The following is a 13133-nucleotide window of genomic DNA, read 5'->3' as shown; positions in this document are numbered from 1 at the left end:
TCATAATCTCACATGCATAATCTGCCATTCTTCATCTCATGTGCATAATCTCTCATTCTTAATCTCACGCGCATAATCTGTCAGTCTTAATCTGATGTTCATAATCTCACGCATAATCTGGCATTCTTAATCTCGTGCATAACCTGGCATTGTTAATCTCATGTGCATAATCTGGCGTTATTAATCTCGCGCACATAATCTGTCATTCTTAATCTGATGTTCATTATCTCATGCATAATCCCACGTTCTTAATCGGGCATTCTTTATCTCATGTACATAAACTGGCATTGTTAATCTCATGTCTATAATCTGTCATTCTTAATCTCGCGCGCATAATGTGTCAGACTTCTTAATCTGATGTTCATAATCTCATGCATAATCTGCCATTCTTCATCTCATGTGCATAATCTCTCATTCTTAATCTCACACGCATAATCTGTCAGTCTTAATCTGATGTTCATAATCTCATGCATAATCTGGCATTCTTAATCTCGTGCATAACCTGACATTGTTAATCTCGTGCATAATCTGGCGTTATTAATCTCGCGCACATAATCTGTCATTCTTAATCTGCTGTTCATTATCTCATGCATAATCCCACGTTCTTAATCGGGCATTCTTAATCTCATGTACATAAACTGGCATTGTTAATCTCATGTCCATAATCTGTCATTCTTAATCTCGCGCGCATAGTGTGTCATTCTTAATCTGATGTTCATAATCTCACATGCATAATCTGGCATTCTTCATCTCATGTGCATAATCTCTCATTCTTAATCTCACGCTCATAATCTGTCAATCTTAATCTGATGTTCATAATATGCATAATCTGGTATTGTTAATCTCATGTACATAATCTTTCATTCTTAATCTCGCACACATAATCTGTCATCCTTAATCTGATGTTCATAATCTCTCATAATGGCATGTCATGTTGGAATTGAACCTGTGACATTCTTAACCACTGTACCACTGTGCTTGTGACAGTATACAAGAGGGGTTTTTTTTGTTTTTTTTTTCGGTTCAGCAGCACTATCCACTGTACCACTGTGCCTATGTTAGAAACTTAATGTTTTTTTTTTATTGTTTTATTTAACGACATGCCATAGTACAACTGTTTTTTAAATATTTTGGGTGAAAAATTAGTCATGCTCTAATATGACATTTTCTTCATATTTTAGATGACATGTAATTTTTGGACGAATACGTAAATGTCTTGAGCTGGAATTGAACCCGTGACCTTCTCAATAGGAGGCTGCATCATTAACCACTGTGACAGTATGCAAGAAGGGTTTTTTTCAGTTTTATTTTGACGACATGCCTTGCGTGTATGACTTTTTTGTGATTTTTTTTTTTGGACAAAAAAAATGGCATCTATAGCATGACGTTTTAAACGATATACTATGGTATAACTTTCTCTTCAAATTTTAGACGACATACTGTAGTCTTAAGCAATTTAAAATATTTTGGCCGAGAAAAAAAAATATCACACTATAGTATGACTTTTTTGTGATTTTTAGTCTGTGACGCCCTTCGACAAAGTCACACGAACTTCTTAATATATCATCATCAACATGTTAAGGCTATTCTGACACGAATTTTGGTTCATGTGATCAACCAGCTCAACGAAGTATGTGAAAGTATGAAATGTTTAATTTGCAGTTGCCTCCAGGGGGCGCTATGACTATGAGAGAATATTACCATATAGATGTCTTCAGGGCCGGACAGTTATCATACATGTAAAGTTTGGAGAAGGTCGGTCCATGTATATAAGATTTATAGGAATTTATAGTTTCATGGTGAGAGGCTCAAAATGGCTGCCACGCCACGGGCACACCGATCGACGAAAACATTTTTTTTTTTTAACAACTTTCAATCCCGAAGGTGTGAAGACTGTACTGACAACAATTTACATTTCTGAAAAATTCTGTAGGAGGAGTTTGTTAAAGTACAACATGTGCGAATCGCCAAAAATGGCGACTAAATTCAAAATGGCTGACTTCATGTTAAATTTAGGTCTTCGTGCCAAGATACTTTGCTTTAGATGTAGGTACGGTCTACACGTAGGTACGGTCTACAGGTCTACACGTAGGTACGGTCTACACGTAGGTACGTTCTACAGGCAGGTACGTTCTACAGGCAGGTACGGTCTACAGGTCTACACGTAGGTACGGTCTACACGTAGGTACGTTCTACAGGCAGGTACGTTCTACAGGCAGGTACGGTCTACAGGTCTACACGTAGGTACGGTCTACAGGTCTACACATAGGTACGGTCTACACGTAGGTACGGTCTACAGGTCTACACGTAGGTACGTTCTACATGTAGGTACGGTCTACACATAGGTATGTTCTACATGTAGGTACGGTCTACATGTAGGTACAGTCTACACATAGGTATGTTCTACATGTAGGTACGGTCTACATGTAGGTACGTTCTACACGTAGGTACGGTCTACATGTAGGTACGGTCTATAGGCAGGTATGTTCTACATGTAGGTACGGTCTACAGGTCTACATGTAGGTACGGTCTACAGGCAGGTACGGTCTACATGTCTACATGTAGGTACGGTCTACATGTAGGTACGGTCTACAGGTCTACATGTAGGTACGGTCTACACGTAGGTACGTTCTACAGGCAGGTACGTTCTACATGTAGGTACGTTCTACATGGAGGTACGGTCTACAGGTCTACACGTAGGTACGGTCTACAGGTCTACACATAGGTACGGTCTACACGTAGGTACGGTCTACAGGTCCACACATAGGTACGGTCTACACGTAGGTACGGTCTACAGGTCCACACATAGGTACGGTCTACACGTAGGTACGTTCTACATGTCTACATGTAGGTACGGTCTACACGTAGGTACGTTCTACAGGCAGGTACGTTCTACATGTAGGTACGTTCTACATGGAGGTACGGTCTACATGTCCACCGAAGGTCGTACATGCAGGTGAAACTAGGTGCTGGGGTTTCAGTTTCGGGGGGCTAGTGAGCAATTTGGCCACGCCCACTCACGAAACCACTACAATACGTCGATTTTCGCCACGACTGACGTGAGTTACAAGTGTCATGCGTGTTTAAGTACGTTAAAGCCACCACAAAACAAAAAAAAAAAAAAAAGCGATTAAGCTTAATGAACAAGAATAACAGGGAAGAAGAATTCCTTGAATCGTTATTCTACGAGGTGTCATGCCGTGTCCTGTCGACAGAGGGCGATGTCGGATTTGGACTGAGCGCGCGGCGGCCGGCTGGTTGTCTTCCCGGAGCTCGTTGACTGAGCAGGACTGAAGGACTGGATGTGTTTCAGGATCCGGAGACTCTTTTCTGAACGATTATTAAACTCTGTCACTCAAGTTCTGTTGTTGCGCAATTCACGAAAACTGACCTCCAAGATGTCTTTCCAGTATCCGCAGGCTTACCGCGACGATGCAGTTGTAAGTAAATGTAGCTTGCTAACTAGCCTAGCGGATGCTTAATCATCACGAGCTTCATTCATAGAAATGAGCGTTCGCTTTGTTAGCATGCTAGTTAGCCTAGCTCAGACCGGCTGTTGACAAATGAATCTTCAAAGTGCTTCAACTCCCATTTTAATCTCACAATCTAACAGTTCGGGTGCTATTTGAGTGCTAACCAGCCTGGACCTGCCATCTTGGTACCCCGATTCTGTTTTGCTGTTTTGCCACACCTAGTTGAACACATGTCACTCATGTCTCACCTGTCACTCATGTCTCGCCTGTCACTCATGTCTCACCTGTCACAGCTGGATGACTACCAGGGCTGTAAAGTCCCGGATCCGTACAGCTGGCTGGAGGACCCTGACAGTGAGAAGACGCAGGTAAACTCATCATCACTGAAATCAGCGACACGTTATTCAGATGAAACATTACTGAGTTTAATTATTTAGAGTTTAATTATTTAGAGTTTCATCATTTAGTGTTTCATCATTTAGTGTTTACACAAGTCCAGTTTGTGTTACTAGTTACCAGATTTAAGTAAATAGCATCAGGCTACATATATATATATGTATATATATATATATACATATATATACATACATACAGTGGGTACGGAAAGTATTCAGACCCCTTTACATTTTTCACTCTTTGTTTCATTGCAGCCATTTGCTAAAATCAAAAAAGTTCATTTTATTTCTCATTAATGTACACTCAGCACCCCATCTTGACAGAAAAAAACAGAAATGTAGAAATTTGTGCAAATTTATTAAAAAAGAAAAACTGAAATATCACATGGTCATAAGTATTCAGACCCTTTGCTGTGACACTCATATTTAACTCACATGCTGTCCATTTCTTCTGATCCTCCTTGAGATGGTTCTACTCCTTCATTGGAGTCCAGCTGTGTTTAATTAAACTGATTGGACTTGATTAGGAAAGGCACACACCTGTCTATATAAGACCTTACAGCTCACAGTGCATGTCAGAGCAAATGAGAATCATGAGGTCGAAGGAACTGTCCAAGGAGCTCAGAGACAGAATTGTGGCAAGGCACAGATCTGGCCAAGTTTACAAAATCATTTCTGGAGCGCTCAAGGTTCCTAAGAGCACAGTGGCCTCCATAATCCTTAAATGGAAGAAGTTTGGGACGACCAGAACTCTTCCTAGACCTGGCCGTCCAGACAAACTGAGCAATCGTGGGAGAAGAGCCTTGGTGAGAGAGGTGAAGAAGAACCCAAAGATCACTGTGGCTGAGCTCCAGAGATGCAGTAGGGAGATGGGAGAAAGTTCCACAAAGTCAACTATCACTGCAGCCCTCCACCAGTCGGGGCTTTATGGCAGAGTGGCCCGACGGAAGCCTCTCCTCAGTGCAAGACATATGAAAGCCTGCATAGAGTTTGACAAAAAACACATGAAGGACTCCCAGACTATGAGAAATAAGATTCTCTGGTCTGATGAGACCAAGATTGAACTTTTTGGCGTTAATTCTAAGCGGTATGTGTGGAGAAAACCAGGCACTGCTCATCACCTGCCCAATACAATCCCAACAGTGAAACATGGTGGTGGCAGCATCATGCTATGGGGGTGTTTTTCAGCTGCAGGGACAGGACGACCGGTTGCAATTGAAGGAAAGATGAATGCGGCCAAGTACAGAGATATCCTGGAAGAAAACCTCTTCCAGAGTGCTCTGGACCTCAGACTGGGCCGAAGGTTCACCTTCCAACAAGACAATGACCCTAAGCACACAGCTAAAATAACAAAGGAGTGGCTTCGGAACAACTCTGTGACCACTCTTGACTGGCCCAGCCAGAGCCCTGACCTAAACCCAATTGAGCATCTCTGGAGAGACCTGAAAATGGCTGTCCACCAACGTTCACCATCCAACCTGACGGAACTGGAGAGGATCTGCAAGGAAGAATGGCAGAGGATCCCCAAATCCAGGTGTGAAAAGCTTGTTGCATCATTCCCAAGAAGACTCATGGCTGTACGAGCTCAAAAGGGTGCTTCTACTCAATACTGAGCAAAGGGTCTGAATACTTATGACCATGTGATATTTCAGGTTTTCTTTTTTAATAAATTTGCACAAATTTCTACATTTCTGTTTTTTTTCTGTCAAGATGGGGTGCTGAGTGTACATTAATGAGAAATAAAATGAACTTTTTTGATTTTAGCAAATGGCTGCAATGAAACAAAGAGTGAAAAATTTAAAGGGGTCTGAATACTTTCCGTACCCACTGTATACTGTACAGCCTGATATATATATATGTGTGTGTGTGTGTGTATATATATATATATATATATATGTATGTGTGTGTATATATATATATATATATATATATATATATATGTATATAATGTTGCTGAATAAAACCCGGAGCTTTGACTTGTCTGGATTTGAGAAGCACCTTTTTCAGTTTTGCTGAGCAAACGAATACAGACACATTAGTGTATCTGCTTCCTGAAATCGCCAACAGTGATGATAATACACTGATGTGTACTACGTCTTCTTCCACCAGGCCTTCGTCAGCGCTCAGAACCAGCTGACGTTGCCGTTTTTAGAGCACTGTGAGGTACGAGACCTGTTCAAGGAGCGCATGACTGAGTTGTACGACTATCCCAAGTACAGCTGTCCCTTCAAGAGGGGAAGTAGGTGAGTCAAACTCCAACAGAAGTTTTAGCAACATGTCTCGTTTAGTTTTGAACGACGTAGGCAAAGTCATCAAATCTGTAATTTCTCCCTTTATTTGCAGGTACTTTCACTTCTACAACACAGGCCTGCAGAACCAGAGTGTGATGTACGTGCAGGAGAGTCTCGATGCCGAGCCCACAGTCTTCTTAGACCCAAACACATTCTCTGATGACGGGACAGTAGCCCTGCGAGGTATCAACAAAGGCTGAAAGCAAACTACTACTGCATTTTATTTCACCTTTTTTATTTTTTATCATTATTCTTTGGAACAGATTTTCTGGAAATTTACCCTATTCCCTTTTAATAGCAATAATTATGTTTGTTTTGAAATTGCCTTGGGGGAATTATATTTTCAGTAAGATTTTCATTGTAATGCCTTTGCTGAAGACACAGAGACAGATTGTCTGAGTAGTTATTTGAGATCGTAATAATGACAACATTTTAAACATTCAGGCCTGCAAAAACCTGCAATTTATTGTGTCTATACTCATGGCTAAATAAAGATTGTTAACTTCTTCTATTGTCTATGTTAATGTTCTGTTCTTGTTCCTCTTATTCTTCCAAGGCTATGCATTCTCTGAGGACGGGGAGTATCTGGCGTATGGCACCAGTGCCAGTGGGTCCGACTGGGTGGAGATCCGCTTCCTGCGGGTTGACGGTGCCGTGCCTCTGGAGGACCGCCTGGAGCGCGTCAAGTTTAGTTGCATGTCCTGGACTCATGATGGGAAGGGCCTCTTCTACAACTCCTACCCAGACCAGGAGGGCAAAAGTGACGGTAAGACAGTGTTGGACTGGATTCAGACATTCTCAAATACTAAATCTTGATTTAGTTGTCATTGATATCCCTCAGAGTATAAAACAGTTGTTTGCTATTTGGTTAATCTCCCTTTGAAATTAAGAATAAAATAAGAAATTGGCACCGAAAAAACATTTGAGACAAAAGATCAAATAGATCCTCCTATTTTTGTTTGTTTAGTGCGATAGATTTTCATCATTGTCGTCCTCTGCTGTTATATCGGCAGTCCACACCCACCTTCATTATCTCCTTACCTTCCTCATCTGACAAAATATTTTCACAGTCACCCCTGGGGGACAGTGATGAACCGAAAATGTGTTTTCTCTGTCAGGCACCGAGACCTCCACCAACCTGCATCAGAAGCTGTACTTTCATGTTTTGGGGACTCCGCAGTCTGAGGACGTCCTCTGCGCTGAGTTTCCTGACCACCCCAAATGGATGAGTGGGGCTGAGGTACGCCTGAAGTGTTTGTTTTTTTCTTTCTTGCTTCTTAAATGACTTAAGCAGAGTGCACGTGTTAATTCATATGGAGGTTTGGTTTAGTAATTGCATTTGTTATTGCAGGTATCAGATGATGGGCGCTACGTGCTGCTGTCCATCAGAGAAGGTTGTGATCCTGTCAACAGACTGTGGTATTGTGACCTCCAGACTACTCCTCGAGGTATTGCAGGTGTGTTTCTCTTGGTTTTTTTGTTTCTTGTGTTGTGTTCACACTGTTTTTTTTGGTGTTTTTTTTTTCCAATCAACATTTTAAGTTATTATTTAGCGTCACTCAGTAAGTCTTTTATGACTTTGTTTTGGAAAATCACCGTTCTACTTTCAGCTGTATCGACCTGTTATGAAATTACTGTCTCAGTTTATGGCCACGAAGAAGGGAATTAATTCCCATCTTGTGATGCATCAACTGCAGATCTCTGTTTTTGCTTCTAGTCGTGCGTGCTCAGCCCTTTTAGATTTTTGAAATGAGATACTCATCGTCTTTGTTTAGGACTTTTGCCATGGGTGAAGTTAATCGACAACTTTGACGCCGAGTACGAATATGTGACCAACGAGGACACGCTGTTCACTTTCAAGACCAACCTAGATGCCCCACGTTACAGACTCATCAACATTGACTTTGCCTCTTCCGATCAGAGCAACTGGAAGGAGCTCATCCCTCAACACGACAAGGACGTTATTGGTGAGCTGCTGCAACACTCGTGTGACATGGATTGTCAAAATATTTGGATTCTTATCGTCGCACAAGATACAGATTTAAACCTCCTCCCTGCTGTATTTTCTTTGCCCCATCTTCTCTGCAGTTTTCGCCACCTGTACATACTCCAGCTATCTATTTGTGTGTTTCCTCCATGACGTGAAGAATGTGTTGAAAATGTACCGTCTGAGCTCCGGGGAGGAGCTGAGGACCTTCCCTCTTGATGTTGGCTCTGTAGTCGGCTTCACGGGACGAAAGAGGGACTCTGAGATCTTCTACTATTTCACCTCTTTTCTATCCCCAGGTACCGAATCGCTACAATGTAGTTTAATTAATGAGCATATCTGTTCAATTTGTCAGAGATGTCATTTAAGTTTACTATTTGTTGGACAATTAAAGAATTTCGACATGAAGTACTGCTAAAGTAAAAACTTTGGGATCAAAGCTGAATGAAAAACTAGTCACAACTCTTCTAAAGCTGTGGGATTAAGAGTGCTTCAAAACTGACAGTATTACATCCTGCTGTGGTGCTCAGTCCAGTTGTTTGAAATTTGGGTTTTTACATCATACGTCCACATTTAAATGGGACCTTTTAAAGAATTAAGGAAACCACAAATTATCCAAATGAGTTAGAAATGAAATCTTGGTTTTCTTTCTTCCACGTAGCCATCATTTACCACTGTGACCTCACCAAGGAGCCACTGCAGCCCCACATCTTTAGAGAGGTCACCGTCAAAGGCTTCAACCCTGCCGACTACCAGACCACCCAGGTAACGAGCTAAAAATGGGATTTCCTCTGTTTGATATTTGTTGTCAAAATTTAACTGATGAATTATTTTCTAAACAAATCCCCCAATTTCAGCGAATGATCGATAATGAAGATAAATGTTGGTTGCTGTACTACAATGATGGAGTAATACTACCTTCTGCTTGATTTGCATCAAAAGAAAAATGAAAACGATTGGATGAAAGAACTTTTACAACAAATGAGTACAATGTCAACTAAAACTATTCAGGTTAAAACTAGATGTTGACGCAGGGGCCTTCTGAAAGACGTCACTGATATTCTACTTCAGTGGGGCAAATTTCAGACAATTTTGCAATAAATCAAATTACCTTGCAACCTAGATAACATAAAATAAACTTGGCCCCTGGGCAGCTGCTCACTTTGACGTTGATAATCCAGCCTCGGACGAGCAGTGGGCCACATTCAGCAAGACGTATCACTGCTTCTGGATGTCGGATTTATTGTTATCTTTCTACTAAATAACATTTAGAAATGTAAAGATATGCAAGGTGCTGAGGATAGGATTTTATGAGAGCTCCTTTGTCCTGTCCTGTCTTCTGACTCAGACACAAAGGCAGATAAAGGTGAAGCCTTATTGTCCCTGACCAGTTCATAATGCACATTTCATAATGCACAGACTGTGTTTTCTCTCACAGTTTGCCTCTCTCTGTTCTGTCAGATCTTCTATCCCTCCAAGGATGGCACTCAAATACCCATGTTCATTGTTCACAAGAAGGGCATCAAGTTGGACGGCTCTCATCCAGGTTTTCTGTACGGCTACGGGGGCTTTAACATCTCAATCACACCGAGCTACAGCGTCTCCCGACTCATCTTTGTCCGACATCTGGGGGGAGTTCTGGCTGTTGCCAACATCAGAGGAGGAGGAGAGTACGGGGAGACCTGGCACAAAGGTGGGAGGCTTTAGATTCACAATTACAGACATTGAGCATGCAAACAAACGTCCATCACAAGGGAATGTCCTATGGGCTTTTGTCATGTAAAAAAAGCAAACTGTGCAGTAGGATAAACGAACTTCATCCTTGTTGCTGCAGCAGGTTTTTTTTTTTTTAACTGTTTCAGTCACTGCTCGAGTATTTAGCAGCCACTGTGTAGGTTTTACTATTAACTGGTAAACCTATAAACAAGACGTGTGACAGCACAACTAGTTTGAAGGGCAACTTCCGGAAGTACGATTTGGAAAATTAAAGCCTGCATTGCATATAAACTGTCGGGATTCAGAAAGTTGCCGACTGGAGGACTCTGGGAAGTTTCTCGTCAATAATCTTTAATCTGAGCTGGTCGTACGGGAGGAGTGATGGATGTTAGATGTGCTTGGGGGGGGTATTTTAAGTAATAACATTACTAAGTCCTCATTTACATCCTTTTTATTGTTTTCCTCAGCTGGCATGTTGGCGAACAAGCAGAACTGCTTCACAGACTTCCAGTGTGCAGCTGAATATCTCGTCAAGGAGGGATACACTTCTCCTTCCAAACTCACCATAAACGGAGGCTCCAACGGTGGACTGCTTGTAGGTATGTGTGCTCCTCCTAAACAACAACATATCATAGCATCATTTTTTTTTTTTTTTTTTTTAATAAAGCCTCAAACTATGTTCGTCACCTGAGCTCATGAGCTGTTTCCTCCCTCAGCGGCCTGTGTGAACCAGCGGCCCGAGCTGTTCGGCTGCGCTGTAGCTCAGGTTGGCGTCATGGACATGCTGAAGTTCCACAAGTTCACCATCGGCCACGCCTGGACTACAGACTTTGGCTGTTCAGAAGTCAAAGAGCAGTTTGAGTGGCTCATCAAGTAGGTGCATGGTGTGTCTGTGTGGTGATGGGGAATGGGTTTTTTTTATGTTCATCTCTGGATTGACATTCATTTTTGTGTCAATCTGAAACGAGTTGCTGATTCTAATTGTTATCAGGATCTTCACTGCTGGAGAGAATCATCATAACATGGCTTATTGGACTCACTCCACCCAAGCCTCCAGCAGTTATCCATGTTGAAGTGATTATTTGCTGTAAATAGGGGCTATGACTAAACTGTGACTGATGACCTGAGGCAGGAAGAAGTTCACAGCTAATATTACCCACACATTAATATTATTATACAAATAATACAAATAAACTTTCAACAAACAGCTTTCATACAAGAGCAGAAGAACTCAGTGCTTTACAGCAACAAATACTTCTTTAAATTACACTGGAATTCATTTGAACTCAAATAGTAATATATGCTGAGGATGCAATAATAATTTTTTTAAACAAAAAAATACAACACAATGATTGAATTTTCCTCTTTTCTGTTATGATAGTAAATTTAATCTTTTCGATTTTGAACTGTTTGTACAAAAAAAGAAACTTGAAGACGTCACTTTGGACTGTGGGAAGTCATATTTGGCATTTGAATTACTTTCTGACATTTGAGAGAGGCATCAGCTGTGGATTGAATCAGACAATTAATCAATATTGAAAGTACCCTGACAAACATAAATTATTTCTCATTTCCCACTGCTCCTCCCTCTTAGATATTCCCCGCTCCATAACATCCGTATCCCAGAGGGAAACGGGATCCAGTACCCTGCGGTGCTCCTTCTGACGGGGGACCATGACGACCGGGTAGTGCCTCTCCACTCCCTCAAATACATCGCCACCCTGCAGCACATTGTGGGCCACAGCGGCAAGCAGACAAATCCCCTGTTCATCCTTGTGGACACAAAGTCGGGCCACGGTGCCGGCAAGCCCACCAGCAAGGTCATCCAGGAGGTAGCTGACACGTACGCCTTCATCGCTCGCTGTCTCAACATCTCCTGGGTCAAATAACCGGCAGCTCCCGTTTTGTGTCCTGTACTCAAACCATCATTAGAATACTGTTCATACCAGCTGTTTGCACGTTCTTAACGACTCCAACACTAAGCAGAGGATGTGCTCCGCCACCATTACAATAACTTTTTTTTTTTTTTGTCCATTCTTTGTGCCGATCTATTTTGACAACCCCCCCCACCCCCCACCCCCCCCACCGTTCCCTCCCCCCTCCTGTTCGACTCATCAGGATCTCACTCACATACACTTATAAGCCAACGTGCAGCACTCAGCTAATATATTGTAGGCCATGTTTGTTGTTGTTCTGTGTAAAGGGAGGGGCCAGCTTCATGGTTCAACCAATCAGCCGTTAGTCAGGAGGTGAAAGTGGTAAAAAAAAGTTTATTTGAAGATTGTTACTGCGTCCTCCGGGTGCTCCGACATGATGCTCTTTATTTATTTCTCGTTTGTGCACAGAGAATATCAGCATGTACAATTCTGAGGTGACAGTTTGGCACCGCAAGGTGACAGCATTGCTGTGGATGATGGAGGAAACTTGCAAAAAAAAACAAAAAAACTTTGCCGTGTGTGTGTGTGTGTGTGTGTGTGTGTGTGTGTGTGTGTGTGTCAGTCCCAACATTACTTTCAGACTGAAGATTTCTACCTCTTGACTTGTGCTGATTGTTTACCTTATTAAAAGGGAACAGAACACAATGCCACAATAACAATAAACACCTTTTTAAACCGTGATTTATTGTTGTCTTTTATTTCTTAGGAACTTTCAATGAACTTCATGACGAAGACCTGCCTTTGTAGAAAAAGTGACACTATGTCAAAGACCAAGTGTAATGAAGCAGACGTTTGGGTTCGTCACAAACAAGTTGAAGAACTTATTAACAGACCACCAAAAATGACAAGTTTGAATCTAACAAAAGTGATGGTACTGTTAATAATATTTTTCTGATAATAGTATAAGTAATCCCATTTATCTCAAGATAAACTTGGGAATACAAAACAATTTTTTTTTTTTTTTTTTTTGCTTGTTATAATGTAAAAAGACATTCAATAATGTAGGCTTTCAATCCGTTTAATGTATTTGATTTAATCAAGTTATTTTAATGTGTGACAGTTTACAGATGAAAACGGGAAGTGAGAACTGCAGCACGCGGAGCAGTTGTTGTTGCTGTGACTGTGAGCACGTGGTCTTCCACCAGGGGGCAGTCACTCTGAAAGTGACCAACACGTGCAGCAGAAAATGAGGGTGGTCTGACACAAGGCCTCGTCTGGATTACTCAACATACATGTTTAATGTTCAAGAACTTCCCTGAAGTCCCTCTGTCATGTTAGAAAGGAAAACGGTGACAGTTAAAAGTCTGCATCTAAAAAAATGACGTCCTGCATCT

At 41.6% G+C, this 13133-nt stretch overlaps 1 protein-coding gene across 2 annotated transcripts; it reads left to right on the top strand.

Annotated features, from left to right (window-relative positions):
• The first annotated feature begins 3280 nt into the window (after window positions 1-3280).
• Window positions 3281-12480, top strand: prep (prolyl endopeptidase). 2 transcript variants are annotated; one of them, XM_069158104.1, is made up of 14 exons: window positions 3281-3440; window positions 3767-3841; window positions 5978-6111; window positions 6212-6342; window positions 6716-6925; window positions 7278-7399; window positions 7511-7607; window positions 7935-8126; window positions 8248-8445; window positions 8808-8911; window positions 9608-9839; window positions 10330-10461; window positions 10579-10735; window positions 11457-12480. In XM_069158104.1, exons 1-14 carry the CDS (start codon window positions 3303-3305, stop codon window positions 11749-11751), a joined length of 2217 nt encoding a protein of 738 aa, XP_069014205.1. In that variant the 5' UTR covers window positions 3281-3302; the 3' UTR covers window positions 11752-12480. The 2 variants fall into 2 exon arrangements, with proteins under 2 accessions (XP_069014205.1, XP_069014204.1); XM_069158103.1 differs by having other exon boundaries at window positions 7511-7616.
• Window positions 12481-13133: the final 653 nt, after the last annotated feature.

Source organism: Embiotoca jacksoni, unplaced genomic scaffold, assembly GCF_022577435.1.
Source record: "Embiotoca jacksoni isolate LCO1_2020_lvr unplaced genomic scaffold, fEmbJac1.0.p SCAF_23, whole genome shotgun sequence".
NCBI lineage: Eukaryota > Metazoa > Chordata > Actinopteri > Embiotocidae > Embiotoca > Embiotoca jacksoni.
The sequence above is the reverse complement of the archived record's forward strand: the minus strand, read 5'-3'. Positions and strand labels throughout refer to the sequence as shown.